We start from the raw sequence: 20,184 nt of genomic DNA on the forward strand, positions 1-20,184 counted from the left end.
AGGAAGGGGGGGGGGTGCGTACGTAGCAATGGCATTCCACATAATTCGTTTATCGTCCACATACAGGTGATGCCGGATATCCACTGAAGAGATTGCTCCTCACACCAGTCCGGAACCCACGGGACCAGCATGAGGAGGACTACAACCATGCCCACTCACGTACCCGTGTAGTCATAGAACAGGCATTCGGCCTACTGAAGACTCGTTTCCGGTGCCTCAGCAAGTCTGGCGGGGCACTCCTGTACCGCCATGTGAAGGTTGCGAAGATGGTGATGGCATGTGTCATGCTACACAACATGTGCGTACGTAGAAATGTGCCCATGCCCCCTGACGCAGAACTGCAAGCACCTGAAGATGGTCATGATGAGGGTGGGGATGTGGCAGCACCTCAAGGAGTCTGCGAGGCACAGGAGGGCCGTGACATTCGTCAGCATCTCATAGATGCATGCTTCTAGCACTCACGCCTGGTGGCTGATACATGGACACGGGACTCGTGGCACTGTGTGTGTCTGGTACATGCACAATATGGACTGTACGCCTATAATGGCCTCGTACACAAAGATCAAAGTCCACACATCTCATTGGTTGATCGTGCATTGTTTATGGCATATGTGATATCATGTTAAACACCCTATCGACCCGCCACCCAAGTGAGCCCAACACCCCCCCTCCACCCTCCTACCTCCCCCCCGAACACCAGTGTCCAGAGATGCTCATTGTCAGTGGGCAGTCGCTATTGCAAGCCCCCTCTGCGGGTATCAGGGGCACCCCTGCCTGTGGAGCGCAGGTTCCTCCCAGATCTACGTTGGGGGCTGCGCTGGACGGAACTTGCAACGGATGATGTCTCTGCCTGCTCACGTCCATGCATGTCCCTAAGGGTTTGTGAGAGCTCAGTGAGCACACGGCGCACTGCGGCAAGTTCGGCACATACGTCTTTGGACGTCGCATGCAGTTCCCCCCTCAGGCTCTCGGTGCTTCTCTCCATTTGGACTCTCAGGCTCTCGGTGCTACTCTCCATTTGGACTCTCAGGCACTCGGTGCTACTCTCCATTTGTGCCCTTAGTGTCTCTGTACTTCTCTCCATTTCTGCCCTAAGTGTCTCAGTTGATGTTTCTATGTCTGCCTTAGTGCCCCCACATTCATCGGCATGGTCCTTGAGGAGCGTGGCCAGTTGCTGCTGTTGCACGATTAACTGGTCGAGGGACTGTTGCCTCTGCTGGGCCATGGCCATTTGCGGTGGTGTCACAGAGTGGCTGTTCGCCTCATGTTGCCCTGCCACAGGGCTTGTGGGGGATGGCCAGTCGTCGTCTTGTGGGTGCCCCTGCGTGGTATCCTCATGGTGTACGGGATGGAACAGACAGGGGGATTGGGACAGGTCATGGATGGATCTGACTTCGACATCCCCGTTTTCTGTGTCGGAGCATGCTGCCATTAATGCAGTGTCACCTATGGTGCTGCTGCCACCAGAAGCAGTGCCTACTGTGGCATCCATTGGGGGGACCTGTGGTGGTGGTGGTGTGGGCATGCTGGCTGCTGGGGTGCCTGTTGGAGTTCCCTCCTCTGTGCTGCCACTTGATTTGTGCTGCTGCCGTGTCTTGATGCGTGCAGCTGAGGTGGAGGGTCTTTGGCCGTTGGTCTTGGCCCTCTTTGCAGGTGTGCTGGTAGGGGTGTCCTGGAGCACGTCGTTTGGATCGGACCCTGTGGTGGAGTAAGGGAGGGCGTGCGTTATTAATGGGTCTGTGGGAATTGGAATGGCAATGTATCACATGCATTGGGGTGGTACCTGAGGGTGATTTGGGTCGGGGCCTTGGAGGTGGTTTCATTTGTGTGTGGAGTGAGGGTGCAGTTGTTTGGCAGCCTGCAGTTAGGGTGTGCCTGCTGCACGTGTAGAGGGTGTTTTTAGGATTTTTAATTATTTATGTATTTGATGTGAGTTTTGAAGTGTGCTATCAGGCCTATGTATGTGGACGTTCTCCTTGACATGTGTTACTGTTGCACTATGTGGGCACGTGGTACTTCACATGATTGGACATTGTGGTTTTGGCATTGTTTTATTTGGGCCACCTACCTGATTCTTCGGATGTCTGCACTCCTTTCTCCATCCCTCCGACTCCCTCTATGCTCTCCATTCCTATGGTGGAGGCACAGATTTCTTCCCAGGGGGTCAACTTGATGGGTGATTCCGATCCTCCCCCGGTGGCTGTGGCAATGTTGCGGTTGGCAGAAAGTATGCTACGGACGCGTATCCACAGGTCGTCCCATCGCTTTCTGCATTGCTGTGGGTTGCGGGGTGCGGTCCCCACCGCACTTACCCGCTGTGCCACCAGGGCCCATATGGCCTTCTTGTTCGCAAGTGCCGTCCTGGTCATTTGCGTGGAGAAGACGGCGGCTGCATTCTCCTGGAGGGTCTCTGTGAGTACGGTGAGTTCCTCACGGGAGAAGTGGACCTGCCGCTTGCGGTCGCACGCTTTCTTCGCTACTTTTCCCATTTTTCTTGGTTTCACTAGGGTGGATGACGGGTTGGGATGTGTCTCAGGGTAGTATTTTTAATGGTTGTGTGGATTTAGTGGTTTTATAGGTGTACGGCGTGATGTTTCCCGTTCCGGGACCATGCTTTTACTTCTGTTTCCGTAGATTTACGGTCACCGTACTTTCCGGTTGGCGCTCACTGCGGTGTCCGCTAAGATGGGTGGCGGTATTGCACCTAGGGCGCCGTACGGCGGCGGTGTGGGCCGTTTTGGGGTCATTTCCGCCATCGCGGACTTTGCACTTCCGCCATGGCGTGGTGCTCGTGCCCGATGGGTCGGAATGAGCCGCACTTTGCTCCATCGTGCAATGGCGGAAACGCTATTTACGCTGTGGCGGTCCGGTCAGTCACTTTCCGCCAGGGTCGTAATGAGGGCCACTGTGTGGTGAAAGTATCCGAGCTTCACCGCTTAAGCAACGTGCGTGATCCTCTGCAAATAGTTTTTATCTCACAGTGCCTTGCCTGCAAACATTGGGCGTTCTCAAAGCTGCCAACTTTTTTACAACACAAAATTGGTATCAAAACGGGGCAAACATCGGTCTGTGATTGATGAGCGCTTTGAGAGATGGTTGCATTAGTTTATGGCTTACCAGCAAACCATTACAGAGAGAGTCTGTATGGAAGCACAGAGCTGTTTCGGCGCATCCTTCTCTCAAAGGCCAGGCTAGGAAAAAAAGAGTGACTTGCTCAGATGGTTAAGGGGGATGTGAGAATATGACTGGACCGGGAGTTCGGGGAGAGAGACAAATAGAAAGGGCCAGAAATATTGGTGAGACATGAAGAGCGAGGCTCACACGTGTGAGACAAATGGAGAACTATGAAAATGGAAGGGGACACACACAGTGTGCGATTAATTGAAATGGGTCAGTGACCCACGGCTGGGCCCAGGCATGAGAGCATTTTTAAGACCCAGGCCCACTTAAAGCCTAGATTAGTGAGTACCTACACGTTTTTTCCATTTAAAGCGCTGACTGCCTGAGGTGGCTACTACCCGCACCACCATAGCGGGCATCGTCTCCAAGCACAGTGGGAGCGTTCCTTGAAGTACTATTTCTCTTTGCGCCTGCCCTGTGCAGTTGGTAACTAGTCAATGCGTCACAGCTCCATGTGCAGTCACTAGCCATTGAAGGGTTCCGGTGCGAGCTGTAAGGAAGTTTGGAAGGTCGACGCCCCTTCTTTACTTCTGTGGCTATCAAGAGGCCACAGTTCCACACTGCAGTCTCAAATGCTGATTGTGAATTGCAACACCTTGTTTGGCTTTTGGAAAAGACTGCTTTTTGCCCTTGCAAGACACGTTAAGACATGTGTCTACAGTGATATTTCTCTTCTCACTGCGTCTTTTACCAGCTTGGCACGCTTATGTGCAGGTTTGTGCGGACAGAATGACAACACTGACTCGCAGTCCTCAGGCAAATTTTCTCAGGCGAGCACTTAACAAGTCACTAGCACTTTAATACCGTTCATATCCGCGTATGTGTTTTAGAACACTGTTCTATGTCTATTCTCACATACAACCACATGATGGCAGCATCAGCTTGAAGTTTTACACAGTTTTCATACCCTGATGCGCATCAGGGTTTTCAAAATTGTGTATAGTTTGTAATGACGGGTCGTTCGTTACAGGGAAAGCCGGAAAGGCCTTCATAAACAGGTGCTGCACTATTGTGCGTTTTGGTGGGTAGTGACTTAATTTGCTATACAGGCAATACGAAACAGCTCGAGGTGGACGCCCTGGAGCACCTTGTTTTTTATGTTTAGTAAAGTTGAAGTTATTCTGGTTTTTAACACACTGATGTCGCTGATTTGCTATGGCCAATTCGTAGATAGCAAAAAATAGCTAATTCGTTTATACTCTGTTGAGCTTTAATTACCACTTAAAATGTACGATTACAAATTTCCTAAAAGGTCGAGGGAGAGAATACCGTCTCTCATGGTAGGAAACGCCTGCAGAACAATGGTCACTGCTCTTACACTCGAACCACAGGCGCGAGCCATTGCCAGAAACGGATTCCTCGAGCTGTGCACCTTTTGCCACCTCGTACCTAACGGCCACACAGAGCCACGGCTGCGTATCTCTAGTTTTAACAAGACTGACCTACGCAAGCAGCCTTCACCTCAGACTACCGGGCTACCTCGTGGGAACACTACGAAGAGGCCAACATGCAGTGGCCACACTGCTCCTCAACATATAAAGATTTCAGCACATCTCCTCAGCACTGCGCACCCTTTACTGGCTTCCAGTTCAGAAAAGGGATATATTCCAAAACCCTCCGCATTGCCCATCGCTTAAATCATGGAAAAGGTCCACCATTAACAAGAATCCTTTACAGGGACAAGAAAATGAATGTATTTGATGAAATCTGGGGCAGATTTTTAGATTAGTAATATTGCTGTCAATCTGGTCTATCTGCTGTAGGTGTGAAATGGTAATATCTTCTCTTTTTAGGGTTTTGGGTACCCTAATTGTGATGAACCTAGTTGTATATTTTAGTTCTTGTAATGTTTATGAATTTATGTTGTATTATATATAAAATTAATAAACATGTAAATAAAAAAATAAAAAAAGTTCATGCAACAAAAAAAAAAAACGCTAGTGCTGCATTACCCGCCATCAAGGACACTCAGCGTCAGCAATGCTGCACTAGTCAGAGTCCCAAACTACATGAAGAAAAGGCAAGGAGGGGCCCCTTTCTATCTTCTGGCTCTGAAACTCTGCAGTCTGGAAACTGCTCTTGGGTGGTAGAGGTGCGTGGTATAAATGAACATAAGATAACATAGCCTAATAAAACACATCCACATTTAATGTAATGTAATTGGCCCCTTCTGCCAATAATTGTCATAACGTCATCAAAGGCAATGTCATCACCCAGCCTCACAAAGGTTACAACAGTGCTCTACACCACACTTCTACGTGTGACACAAAGAATGTAGTGTATGGCATTAAATGCCCCTGTGGGCTCTATTACGTGTGAATGACCTCCAGGAAAGCCAAAACACGCTGGGTAGAACATGAATCCAACATCAGACAAGCGTCGGAGAAATCTCCAATTGCTTAGCACTTCAATCAGTCAAGACACACTATCGCACAAATACAAGTAATCATTTTGGAACATGTTTGCCAATCTAGAAAGGGTGACCATTTAAATAGACTGATGCAGCAAAGGGAGATCCACTGGATCGATCAGCTTGAATCAATGGCCCCACGAGGAGTGAATCTATATTGGGAGGTAAGTTGTTTTTTGTAAATACACAGCTTATTTTTCCGTAGTGGATTTTGCTGTAACTTGCTAAATATCTGATATCTACAATAAGCTTTGGATTGCGACCTGCAAGCACATAAAACTCCAAGCTTGTTTGTCTGGCCACACTACATTTTAGGTAAAAAAACATTCTGAATTATATCAAGTAACAGGTTCTTTTTCTATCACTTAAATCCACCCAGTCTTTATTCAAGATGGATAAAGTCCACTTACACACCCATCCGCATGACAACACAAACTTTTCACGCGATCGGGCGTGTGCGAGCGGGCTGCGTGTATTTCAGGGGTGCGTGGGAAGTTTCACACGCGATCAGCCTGGGGGAGCGGGCTACGTGTATTTCAGGGGTTTGCGTGAAGTTTTTCACGCGATCGGGCCTGCGGGAGTGGGCTACGTGTATTTCAGGAGTTCGCGTGAAGTTTTTCACGCGATCAGGCCTGGGGGAGCGGGCTACGTGTATTTCAGGGGTGCACAGGAAGTTTCACACGCGATCGGCCTGGGGGAGCGAGCTACCACTCACTGTCTGCCTTGCGTGTAGAAGAACGCGTAGCCAACACCCGCTGTGAAGTAATAGCGTGTGAACCCCAACGGCTGGAAAACACACGCACCGCACCCCACGAAAAGCACGTACAGAGCAATGTAAAGGCACGTGGGATCTACAAGCCCTGCCAGGGAAACGCCCGTGCGTGAAACGTCACAGACGCGCTAAGGGCCTTTGGTCCAATGAAATCGCGTATGCGTGCTGACGCGCTTACGCGCTAAGGGCCTTTCCTCGAATTACCCGCAGACGTGCAAGAATTTCACGTGTCAAATCACTCCGTATCAAGCTGGCCAGGCGTAGGCACACAGAAGACCACACTCCTGCCCAAAAGGCCGAATTACTGCCCCCCAGAGCCCCGAGCAGCTTCCCACGAGCCATCTGCTGCTGCCTGCCTGCCTGCCTGCCTGCTGCCACCGTGCCCTGCCATTTGGTGCCTGCACATCAGCCATCTGCAGGGGTCCATTTGCTGTGTCCACCCCTGCTGGAACAGAAGACTCCCGACTGGGATACCATCGCTCCACAGCCCAGCCCCAGGACCCAGTTGCCCACCCACTCCTGCCTCTGGGGTTGCCATGTCGGGCACTGCAACATCTGGCACCACTGGCAACCCCCGGCCAGAGAGGCAGAGGGGCACCAGCTTCACTGCCACCGAAGTTGGTGTCCTGGTGGAGCAAGTCCTGGGGCAGTATGATGCCCTCGTCGGAAGTACGCGCGCCAACAAGGAAGGACGGACTCGGATCTGGACGGACATCGTGACAGCCATCAACGCGCAGGAGGTGGCAGTCCGCGACTACCAACATGTCAAGAAGCGCTGGGATGACTGCAGGTCCAGGACCCTCTTGAAGGCCCGGCGCCTCGTGGAGGGGGGCCGGGGCCGCATGAGTACCATCCAGCTGAGGGTCCTGGAATGCGTAGGCCCAGCGCTCCACGCCCAGATCCTTGAGAGGCAGACCCGTCTGGAGTGGAGCGGTAAGTGGCCAAGCATTGCTGTGTGAGACAGGGCATGTCGCAGTGTGCTGGTTGTCTGATACTTGCCTGTATGTGTGACATAGGCCATGTATGCATGTGTGTGTGCAGGGACGTCATGCATGTGAGACCAGTAATGTGTGAACCACACGGTTGGTGCATGTGTTCAAATGCAACATGGGGTGCCCTATGCGGAAGGGCCACATGAGAGCATGCCAGTCTCTGTTCCTGGACATGGGTGGGGGTGAGGGATGGGTGCTGATGCCATGTACATGTATGCTGTCCATGTCAGTGTGTCTGACCTGCGTGTCTGTGACTTGTGAATGCCAGGGATGCATGACACATGTCTGTCGAAATGTTCAGGTTCACTGATGCAGCCTAGTCATCCTTGTATCCACTGTGTCTGTGGTGTACGAGGCCAGATGGATGAAACTAGGGTGAAGTGTGTGCATGTGATAGGCATGGCCCATGATGCATGTGAGTTCCAAAACAACATTGTATGTTTCAAGAATCCCTTGGACATGTATGCTGATGTCCATAGCATGCACCATGCCTGTTATTGCATGTGTTTTACCTGCACTGACCCATGTGTTGTGGAGGGACATGATGGAAGTGATCTTTGACAGTGCCACTCATCTGCTATTGCTTCCTGTCTAGGGGACCATTGTACAGTACCCTGATGCTTGTGTTCTATGTCTCCCTCTACACAGCGCCAAGTGAAGAAGAGGGCGGAGACGGCGCTGTGGAGCAAAGCGGCGGGGATGCCCCCACGGCTGCAGCGGAAGGGGTGGGTGAGCCCCCACAGGGGCTTGCAACGGCGGAAGACAGTGTGGAGCCATCCAGGTTGGTGGTTTCCACAGAGGAGGAGGAGGCCGCTACTGAGCTGCACATGGGGCCTGGTGGGGGCATCCCTGCTGGTGCAAGTGGTGCAGTCCAGGGGCAGGGGCAGGAGGCAGCACAGGTCGCCGTGGAGGTGCCTGTGCATGTCACTGTCCCTGACACTGTGACTGCACCACCATGCACCAGCAGTGATGCCCAATCCCAGGCCCGTCCGCAGGTAGGGGGGATGTCCATGTCATCTGACTCCCCTCCACCTGCGGACGAGGGGACCCCTGGCCGTATGGAGAAGGTCCTGATTGGTGTCGCGTTGCGCACGGGTGTCATTCGTGATGAGGTGCGTGCTTCCCGGGGGGAGCACGCACGTCATCACGAAGAGCACCGTGCCAACGTGGCCCAGTTGGGAGCGGTCGTGGTCGGGGGTCTCGTACATGTGTCGGGCACTTTGGCGACCCTCTCCTCCTCTGTGGAGGCTATGCGCCAGTCGTTCTCCATGCCGTCTTCCAGCCCAGATGCCACCAGGGCCCCCTGCAGGCATGAAAGTGAAAGGCTCACTCATTCATTGTTTAATAGTCCCCAGAATTGCTCCATTTGTATTAATAACATTAGCTATTTATAGAGGGCAAGCTGTATCTGAGGAATTGAAATTTCTCATTTGAATCCTTTGTTTTTTTTATTTTTGCTCTTTTTACTGAAAAAGGTGCTCAACAGTGCAGTACTTTGACCGACTGTTTAAAAGAATCCTCTTCTGGGGGTGCCTGGCTTTTTACTCAGGGGTCGGGTTGGGCTGTCTTGTTTCGCTGGTCCTCATACTCACAATGTCATTTCTGTCTGTGCCCTCAAACTCAAAAGTTGGCATCCATTGCCCACAAGGGAAGCCTGCTGATGGGAGGATGCTAAGATGCCCTCGCCAGCTGCAGCCTGTATAGGGCCGATATGACTGACTCTGTCCCAGACCTACCAGCCCTTCAGTGGCACCAGCATGCTGAGAAACATAAGGGTTTCCTCGTAGGCCAGTCCTGCACGAGCCGGGCCCTGATCTGCACTCTGCCTGGCATGCTTCTGGCATGCTAATGCTGCACGCAAAGCAGCCATATCTTGGCTGCAGCCTGACATGCTGGGCACGATGCCTCCGGAGCAAACAGATGGGAAGAAGGAGGCAGGGACACCATCCCAGTTTTTCAGCTTCTGGTAGATGGGGGCCGCAGTGGGGGTGGATATGAGCAGATGAAAGAAGGAGATACCGTGTCCCCGTGGAGGCGCGAGACATGCCCTGTGCCTGGCCCTTTAGCAGCCTTCTCGAGCCGTTGCCGGGCTTCGCAGTATCATTTCTAATCCGCCTGGAAACTTGCATCAAGGAATTTGTCTCCACGCACGAGCCCGTGCCACAGGCCTCAAGAAGATGTCCCGTTTCCATAGAGATGAGTTTCATCCTTTGAAGAAACCCACTTCAGACCCTCGGCGGGGGGGAGTGGGGGGAGGGGGCTTTGGCAACTGCCATCCCATCCACAGGGCCAGTGCCACCGCAGCCAGCTGCCCAGGGCACATCCAACAGAAGGGCTCCACAAGCAGGGATGGACTGGGAACCAAAATAGGCCCTGGGAATAAATGTCCAAGTGGCCACATATTACACATTTTCAGCAAGCCCAACCCGGTTCCTATGGGAAAATTTGGAAATATCACACAAAAGAGGCACAGGGTGCAGAGGCCTACCGGGAAATCTCCAGAGTTCCCCATAGGGCAGTCCTCCCCTATCTAAGAGGCACCATTTTGGTTCCATCATATGGTGTAGGCGGTGCAAAAAATGTCACTTTGCCTGGGGCAGTATACATCTTTGCACTAGCCGTGCCCATGATAAACATAAGAAGCTTGTGTTGAAACAGCAATGGCCTCCTCGCAGCGGGCATCATACTGCCTGCCCTAGGAGCTCTCCCTATCGTTCCTGCTGTTCACCATCTACTTATGCCTGCTGACAGATACTAGGACAGTACCAGACACATTTCCAAATGTGTGCCAGTGAAACCCAAATTCCTATCCAACTTGGGAATGACACCAGTCACCAGAAGCATATCACCAAATGCTCGACCACGTCTGCCTTTGGATGAGAGAGAGGTTCCTCCCTTTGAACTGAGCTAAAATGGAGATTCCTGTGCTTTGAAACCGACATGCGAGACATTTCCTTCCGGCTGGTCAGACTGTCTGGGACCGCCCTCACTACACCAGAAAAAACCACGACTCCACAAATCGCCTTTGACACTGATCGTATCCTTGTGTCATAGATACGTTCTCTGGTCCAGGTCATGCAGTTTCTGTTCTCAATGCTGTGGAAAGTGCTTCTACTCAACAATCCGGCCAGAACCTTGGAGATGGCACTCTTGAGTGCTCTAATACAGCTCACGCCGGGCACCCGAGGAACTTGATGGAAGCACTGCACAGAATACCTTAACCAGAAACCGAGACCAAACCTCAAAGTCCAAAAATGAAACCACATGAAGACTGCCTCTAAAGCTCTGCACTGGCTGCAGTGGGGCCTTTAATTGAATTCCATGTAGTCTGCATCGTCCATAGACCTTAATGAGTTGGTGGTGCGGGATACCCTGCAAAACTGCCATCCTCTGCATCCCAACCAAGACTAAGAGCTCCACCATTTCAACAGTTACTTAAAAGAAAAAAAGATCATGGAGGCAGATGCATGGGCGCCTGAGGCAGTGTTTTCCAACTCCAGGCCTCGGGGGCTGGAAAACGTACAGGTTTTCAGGATAGCCCTTAGAATCATTGTATGCAGATTTATCTCATGAATATTAATGCAGGTTATCCTGAAAATTTAACATGGATCCAGCTCTTCAGACCTGGAGTTGGACAACCCAATGGAACACACAGGACACAAACCTATGGGCAGAAATTGACTACATACTATTTAGGAATCCCTTGAAAGCATAGCTGCCCAGCCCTCTGTTTGTCGGGACAGTGAGGGTAGCAAGAAAGGAATATTACTACGAATTAATAAGGACATCCCCTCATGAATGTCCAACCGACGTGGTGTTAGGGAAAGAAACATGTTGAGATTATGAAATTTGGACACATTATTTGGAATGAGATGTCATTGTTTGTCTGATTGTGTCTTTCTGAGAACGTTTTACATTATTTGTATTGTAAGTGATGTGTAATTGTATTGTTATTTCTTCTGCTTGTATTTGTAAATCAGTTTTTTGGGTGACATTAATGAATGAAGTTTAGAATTATTAGAGATTTTTTGGTATATGTCATGTTGACAAAATACATTGGATCATGAGATTTTATTAATGTCTACTGAGTCAATTTTATCAGGACTATGCAGTAGGATGAGAGATAACACTGTCACCTTATAACAACATGTTATGAAGATTGTGTTAACCTGTCTCTTCCTTATATTTATATAAATGTGTTCTGCCCCAGACAGTAGAGAAAGGCTTACCTCTGCAGTGGTCTGCCTTGGGGTATTGTTTGTTACCTGTATTATATACACAAATAAGATGATAGACAAGGTGCTGGGAGAGGCTGCCCTGGTTTCTTATTTTTCCTCTTCCATTGTTGGTGGCACCCGCCCATCAGGGACATCCTTAGGAAGCACCACACTATCCACTGTCTGTCATCTGTGATCTCACACATTTAGGTTTATATATTCAGTTATGCATTTGAACCAATACCACGTGGATGATGCAATGTCTTAATGATTTCCAAGAAAGGGCATTGAACATTCAGTCCAATAAACACATTTGGGACAGTGGATAAAGACACTGACCACAGAGAAGTTTGTGAGGGGGTGTTGCTAGTACCTATGACAGAACAGGGTTTTGCAACCTGCGGCTCTCCAGATGTTTTGGACTACGACTCCCATAATCGCTCACCTTTGGCTATGCTGGTTAGGACTGATGGGAGTTGTAACCTAAACAAACATCTAGAGTGCCAGTGGTTGTGAACCCTAATACCACCCTACTTGCTGGAATCAGACATCAATACAATTTAGCATTCAGTAAGGCTAAACATGTTCTTTTACAATGATGAAAACATATCTTGACAATAAACTATCACTCTACTGCTTAAGCCCCGATGGCAAGGATTCAAGAAGTACACAAGCATCTAGAGAACACAACTCCCAAAGGAACATTATCCAAACATCTCATTTGCCCCCTAGAAAAACATCTGCTTCTATCCGTCTGCACTAATGTCAGGGCACCGTCCTCACCTCCAGTACCCGATGGTAGGTTTTCGTGAAGCAAACATTGATGAAACACAAGGTAATGTTTAAGAAAGAACACCACCTTATGTCCTGAACCCCTTGCGCCATCTTCATTTTTGAAGAATCTATTGAAGCAATCTACTAATACATTACTCACTTCATTAATAACTCACTAGGGCAGGGTGTAGCAGCTGACAGTCTGGACATGTTCTGCACCGTCCCCTTAATGAAACCCCCTTTTTCTGGAACTGGACATATCTGCTATCTACCATCCGATTGCTATGACTCTCTTCCTTATCCAAGTTCTGGAAAGGATGGCAATGTGGCAGCTATAGGCCTGTGTTGAATCATATGACTGCTTGGGAGACGGGCAGCCCGCCTGGCTTCTGTCCATCCCGGGCACCAAGACTGCATTGAGTGACATTCAAGAAGAACTACCCTGGCACATTGACCAACACTGCAATGCTCTTTTGATCACCCTTGACTTCTCTTCTGTGCTCGAAAACCTCGATGAACAGACAGCCCTGGATAGTCTGTGTCCTGTGGCTAATATGTTGTACAGGGCACTGCAAGGGTTTGGTTAATTCCTCCCAAATCGTCTAACTACTTTCAATGGCATGGAAACTGCACTGCTAATGTAGACATTACTACCCACACTGATACGCCTCAGCTCACGAGTCCTTTGGAGGCAGGATAGCTCAGGGGCAAGGCGTTTGTCTTGGACGCAGGACAATGCAGAGCAACACAGGTTTGAATCCCGCGTTATACAAGAACAATTATATTAATAATGCCCTAAATAATCTTTTGTGAGACCCGAAAATGACCCATGAAAGTGGATTACGACTGCAATACAAACAATCCTAATATGTATTTCTAACTTTTGGAAACTGTTACTTACGTTAATGCCAAGCTTTGCTCCATTTTCAGCGGCATCAAGCTATGGATGGACGACAGGTGGCTTAGTCTTAATAGTAAAAGAGAAGGTTGATGGCTGGAAGGTTTTGAATGAATCACCACCGCTGGCATAGTTTTGGGCAAGCCCTTTCATCTTGCAACCTGCGATGCCATCCCAGAAGGGGAAAGACAGTACGCAAATCAGGTTTGGTCCCTTAACCAAGTCCATATAGACCGAGCCATCATTAGCCCCTCTGCCAATAACCAGAAATTCATCCTTCAGCCTCCATCATTTCAAATCGATTTAGTGGTTATTCCAATTCTACCCAAACTAAAAGCCCTTAGCATCCAATTTGATTCTCAGCTCAATGTGTCTGCCCACACGACTATATCATTAGTTCTTCGAGACACAATATCAGGATATTCAAGCAAAGAAGGTAAACAAAATTGTTTCCACCGCCAGAGCCCTCATCAGGACACAACTTGACTATTGTAATTCCTCCTATATGGGAGTCCCCAAGAAAACCATCTTCAACCTTTAGCTTCTTCAGGAGGACATAACACGTGCTCCTATTAATATTAATGCCCCAGTTTATGCCTGTGCTACCCCTATTTTGAAATCAAACAACACGTGTGGTCTAGTTTGTGCCAGAATATCCTATAAGGTTACAAATCTCTGATCCTCTTGTTTGGAAATTCTTACCTCCCCAGGTTTAATCTCAAACTCAGCAGGCATAAGGTCATGGGAGTAACTGTTCTGAAAATGTTCGGGGGGGCATGACATCTAAAGGAAACAGGCCCCTGCCAAATGAACAGGACACAAATGTGGCCACAAAAGTTGGGGGGGACAGACCTTTGTCCCCCCCATAAAATTACACCCCTGCATAAAGGCTTTGGCCGTCTGGGAGCACAGTCCTGGTATGATGTTCCTTGCATCTGAGACTGGAACACAACCTCTCCTAACATAGGAAGTTTTTCCAGACGCACCTCTTCCCCAGAAACATCTGATACTCTAACTTATGCATAAATCAACATATACCTTAATGATTTTGATTAGAACACACATGCCCTATGGTTTTACGTAACACCACTTTCATACCGTTGGATCCTCCGGACTATGTCAAGATTGTTTAAATAACACATCATGTGTGGAGGGTGGTCCGTGTAGTTTGGGAAAGAGCAGGAGGTTTGAGGGATTCTAGGAAGAAATATGCCTGAAGTTGCTTCCCGGGTGGCAATTGGCCTGTAAGTTTTGTTTGTGTGGGTGCAGAGAGATCCAGCGTCGTCGGAGTAAGGGCGTGAAAGGAAGTGCTACCCCAGCTACTGAGAAAGCGACAACAGTGGCGCGGATTTGTTTGCACTTGGCGATGATGTGTACAATCAAGATGGTGTTCCTGCAAGCGCTGTTCTTCTTGATCACAGGCAGTCCTTGTCTAGGAACGCAGGTGTCAAATCAGGATTAACCTATTTAGCAAAAGACTATTGCTAGAGTGGCAAAGTCATAATATTGAATTGACCCACAAATCAGTTATCAGGTGTCTGTCTTTACACATAGTGCAGTTTATTTTTATTCCTGAGGATCTAATCCTAGGCAAATATGTATTACTCGACCCCTCTAGCAACCCTCCTTCCATGATAACATAAATTGCGGCCTGAATCTGGAGGATTACCCTACACACCAGGGATTGTAGTGGGCAGCCTTGCCTTTTCTGCAGGTATTTGGGTATATCAAAATGAACCGCTTTGTGAGTGATGCACAACAATTTAAAATATATTTGGGAGCCCATAGATTTAATGGCCATGTTTTCAGGTATATCCAGGGCACGCAATTCAGAATCTCAGAATCCAGTAAGGGAATTACAGTAATCACGCAGACAGAGAGAGAGAGAGAGAACGCGGGCATTGGCGGCTGTAGTAAACGTTGTTGTGATTCGGGGATTTCGCTGGGTCAATGGTTTTGGCAGGCCTGTTCAACGGAGCAGGGATTGCAGGCTGATGCAATGGGGCAGTGATTTTTGGAAGTTGAAGACAATCCCTTGGGAGTTTGGATGTGAGCCAATTCCTGTGCGTGGGGCGATATGGGAGCATATCTCGCGCCGGGGCCTTGAGCTCGGGCCAGATCCACCAGTCTCTCTGTGCCTTTCAGGCATTGCTCAGGCTGTCCAGGTAAACAAGGAGCACCATGACATCTTGATGCCAACGGTGCAAGAGATGGTCACATGGTGACAAAGCGATCACCTTGACGACGGGACATCTGCTGACCTCTTCAGCGTGGTTGGAATCCTGTTTGCACCAACAGCACCGAGACTGTTTTGCCAGAAACTCACTGGCTACATTTGTATTCGCTCTGCACCGCTTAAGTGGATCCCATCACAGAGATGATTCACCCGGAAGTGGATCACGGGAGATTTCCGAATAAGCAATGATGCACACCCAGACTAAAAAGGATAGCATGACGCGTCGGAACCAGCGCATTTTCATAGTCTTTTAAATTGAATAGTAACGGCATTCGGCCTGTTGTTGCATATGTTGTGAATAAATTGTGCAGTTGACAAAGAACGTATGTTTATGTTAAAATAGGCAAATTGCTAAGTGAAGTGTTGCCATGATTTACTTGACCTTAACTCCACAGTGTGGTGGGGATCTTGTTTTAAAATGCAGATCACCCCTTCTCTCCCCCGCCCCCCACGTTGACAGTAGGCACTTACTAGGAAGATTTTGAATCTACCATGTGAAAGGGTCACTGATTAAACCCGTGTCCTCGCAGTCATGTTCTATTATTTGCTGCCTCGCGCAGTTACAGGAGTGTACCAAAAAAGTAGTGGAACTGTGACTGGCTGGCGACAGAGTAGGAAGGCAAGGATCAACCTGCAGCACATTTTTCAAGGGTTGCAGTCATGCTGGTTGACAGCCATTTGAGTTGAAACAGATTTTAGTTTAGCTTAGGGTGGCCAGATTTAAAAAGTAAAAAAACCGGGACAGGGCAACTAAGTAGGACTAACTCTTGAAAGTGGCTGTCAAGACACTACACTTCAGCAGCGTTTGGAGGAGAAGGGGGTGTAAGTGTTGCTGTTCAAATAAGCGCATATTATAATTAATTCATCACAAACTAACACTATCTTAAGTTGTAAACTGCAGCATTTCTTCTGTGTGAGATTGTGCATTGCTGCCTGCCAGCTATGAAGGCCTACTACAAAAAACCGGGAGCACTGCAGTTTCCAATGGAAACATAATCTCGAGAAAGGGGGACAGAGCACCACATTCCAGGAGACTCCTGGCAAAACCGGGACACCTGGTCAGCCTAGTTTAGCTGTAACTGTTTCTAATGGTAAAGTGGAGAAGTGTGCTTTAACGTCGCAAAGAACAGCTGTCAATGGCGGAAATGGTTGCAAAACGTAGTGGAGCTGTTAACAGTAAAACATAAAAATAGTGGGACGCTGCTCCCGACCGTTCCTGCTCACTTCGACCACTGGCCTCGTGGCACATTCACGTTAAAGCTACCACTGGAGATGAGACTTTGATAAGTTCACTCACAGCCTCCCAAACCGGCCAGTGCTTAGAAGCCCGACTAGGCTCCACAATTGAGGGGGATTTCACACCCTCCAACCTTCAATAGAATGCTAGGCCCCTGGGCATACCATCCTCCTCCCCACAGTCAAGCCCTGCGTTTCCTCCGCTCCACCGGCCACCACGGTGTGTTACTACAGAGAGAAAGAAACACAGTGATAGAAAATGAATCTTAAACGACCACCATTACTTTCAGTCCTTGTCCACCCCAAAGCATACAGCTTCATGCACCCTCCCCTTTCTAAGCGCCCACCATTCACATGCATGCCAGAGACTAAAGCCAGTACTACCACCCACCCATTACCTAAAAACACTGCTGTGTCTGTAGACATTTCACGTTAATGGGTTGCTCAAGACACACGCTGATCACTGCTGAAGCAGGGTTATGAGTGGGCTTGGGGATGGGCTTAATACCCCGAGCAGACTATTAAAATAAACAAACAGCAAGCCAGTGGCTGCAAGGTACCTCGATGGGATGTGACGTGTAAGGGGGGCACACAAAACAAACATGAACTTCCTCTGCCGTCTAGGAATGGCTCTCAAATGACAAAAAGTATGAGAACGATGGGTGATTTTTCCAAAAAGCGGAGGAACGTCGTACCCTTTAGTTCCCGCCCACTTCAACGTCTGTGTAGCTCCCACACCTGCTTGTGATGGATTGAGTGGATACAGCAGATGTTGTGCCTCGTCACTGTGGCATTAACGTTGCGATGAGAGGCCCTTTCAACGGCCAACAAGGTAACCCAGTGGATTCAGCCCGTGTTGCAGAGCTCTTTGTGCAGCTTCTATGTTACAGGCCTGAATACTGTCGTTGGCGACTGAGCTTGCCCTCAGTTCAAAGTTGATCAAATACGTTTTGTTGAGTTGGCTAATAATAATGCATAAATGCCTGCTCTTTAAAAGCCAAGTATCGGTTCAGTTTATGGTGTGCATTGTGTAAATAGTAATATTCATATTTTAGAATGTTGTGGAGAGTAAACACCAAAGGCCACCATAGACGAAATTATAAGGTAGCCCAACGCTCACTCATTGGAGAACACAAAAGGCACCTCGGATGTACTCAAGGGAGAAGGAGTCAATTGAACAGGCAGGCACCTTGCACATATGTTGACAATGTACGAAAACTTGCAGCTGATAACCAAGTCCCAACCCCGCATCGCACAGCCTCTTTTTTTGGTCTACCAAGACAGAGGCCAGGCCATCGATATACAGCATATGTGAACAGACAACCTCGTTCTAACTGTAACATAGGGTTTGGCCAAAAACAAGGACCACTGGGGCTCCTCCGATGACACAAAGGTCAACTTGATTTCCGGAAGTACCCAACAGAAGGCAGGGAAGCCAATGTATGATTTTTCTGGGTTGTGGGCTGGCCCAGAATTTAGGGCAGTGCCATTGAAAGGGTGTCAACATGGTTAGAGTTTGTTTTTTCCAGGGGGTGTCTGGAGACCCGCGTGCCCCTGAGAAAAGGAGAGTAACCTGTTTCGAAGGCAGCTTTAAGTGGCTTTCAGGAGAAGCCCTGACATAGGCGACCTACCTTGCCCCAATGTTAGATGTAACAGGAGAAAGATGGCGCTCAGAGGAAGGACGTTCGTGGAGTAGGACATGCTGCTTCCGGTCCTTCCAGAGGTCGGTGCGTTGAAGGCAAGTCCACGTTTGTAGCCCCAGTCCTTGGAAGCGGGAGTATTTCTAACAGAGGGCTGTCAATGAGTAACTCCGCTGGGGAGAGGTTTGAGAGAAGTAGAGGAGGGGGCGGTGCAGATCAGAGCATCCGAGGAACTCGTGCCAAAGGGCATGCTGACAAGTGGGCAGCATTTACACTTTCCTGGGAAACTTTGACCCTATGTAGCTTTTTTTTTTTGTTTAAACATGTTCTGAAAACATCAACAAACACAGGCTCATGTCACAACCACTGAGTATAGAGAAAAGGTCACACATAGTAACAAGGAGGCTTTTATAATGGCATAACTAGCAGATTACTGCTAACGTGACTGAGAGACAATATTCATCATTTTTGGGAAGCGTGGTGCGTTTTTCTTTTAGGGCTTGAATCATAGAAACGTGCTCATAGGCCCCGCAAAGTTTGCACAGTGAGATGGACATTGCGTGCCACTTCGCGCATGAGGCACCTGTGCGTGATCCTCGTATTCATGGAATCTTCCCTGCAAAGTAACCACATGCGCAAGTCACATCTGGAATGTCCCCGACACGCCCCCCGCAAATCAAATATTGTCACTAATACCTACCGATGTGCGGTCCTCAGGGGCAAACTCATGCACCCCGGTATTCCTCAGTGGGGTCCCCCGCAACCAAGCCAACACCCTGGCGACACTGTGTACAGTCCCCGTAACTGTTCACAGCACCCCCACAACATGCGCACCATGTTCCATAACTCGAGTAATTTCACAGTCAATCTGCGTGTGAACCCCAGACACCATGCCTGCACCCTGCTAGACTGCTTACATGCACCCCTAAATCTGTTCAGAACCACGGCTGTGTGCGCACACCCCTAAATCCAACATGTGATCTTACCTCTGCGCAGTGATTCCTATGCGCATGTGTCTGTACGTCTGCCTTCCGGTGGCGGTTAGATTGGGATCATTGCATGCTCATTTCCCTGACGTGAGTTTGCGTGGTCAGATCCGTGAATATGATTTGTTCTGTGCAGTTGTGGCTTGTGCTCTCTTTGCAGCAGGTTGTCCCTCAGCACGCCCACATTTCCCCTTGTTCTTCATCATTTTGCATGTTCCGCCCCATATTTTGAACTCTGCGATGGCCCAATCCATACTCTGCGTGGAGTTTCACGCAAGGCGCTCAACTGCTTGAAGAGCAGGGGAGTTGCTAGGTCTGGAAAAGACCCGGGGCTAAGCTGATGTCGGAACTGTTTGGACTGGGGGCTAGCTAGTCTTTTGGCTGTAGCGCCTGAGATTCTATCCGGGGCTACAACCAAAAGATCAGGGGTTATAGTCCCCTTAGCCCCCCCTAGCAAAACCCCTGTTGAAGAGGCATGCCAGACCTGTGCGAAGTCCACTCAAGTCCCGGAAAAGCCCTGTTTGTCGATTCCATGAATCAACAAACAGGGTTTTGCGTGCAGAATGGCACGCAAAGTCCTGATTTTCCACGCAGATAATTCCTTGAATCAGTGGGCTGTTGGTTGTGTGATGAGTCAGTGGACCGCAGAGATGTGCTTTTAAAACGTTGACTTACAGCATCAGATTCTGACAGCACGGACCCTCCATGCTAAACTTTAGTACAGCTACATATGTACGCAAGTAATACAGCTAAATATGCACACAATTAGTATAGCTAAGTATGTGCGCAATTAGTTTGGCTAAGTATGCACACAGTTAATAATTCAGCTAAATATGCGTGCAA

At 49.0% G+C, this 20,184-nt stretch overlaps 1 protein-coding gene across 1 annotated transcript in view; it reads right to left on the reverse strand.

Moving 5' to 3' along the window:
• The window catches only part of LOC138526619 (beta-2-glycoprotein 1-like), a 145,546-nt gene extending 127,094 nt beyond the window's left edge, over nt 1-18,452 (reverse strand). Inside the window, exon 1 of the mRNA XM_069637366.1 lies at nt 18,347-18,452. Within this exon, the coding sequence (XP_069493467.1) occupies nt 18,347-18,416 (70 nt within the window). The 5' untranslated portion in view covers nt 18,417-18,452. The remainder of the gene's footprint in view (nt 1-18,346) is intronic.
• Nucleotides 18,453-20,184: the final 1,732 nt, after the last annotated feature.

Source organism: Ambystoma mexicanum, chromosome 1q (assembly GCF_040938575.1).
Source record: "Ambystoma mexicanum isolate Mex_15411 chromosome 1q, UKY_AmexF1_1, whole genome shotgun sequence".
NCBI lineage: Eukaryota > Metazoa > Chordata > Amphibia > Caudata > Ambystomatidae > Ambystoma > Ambystoma mexicanum.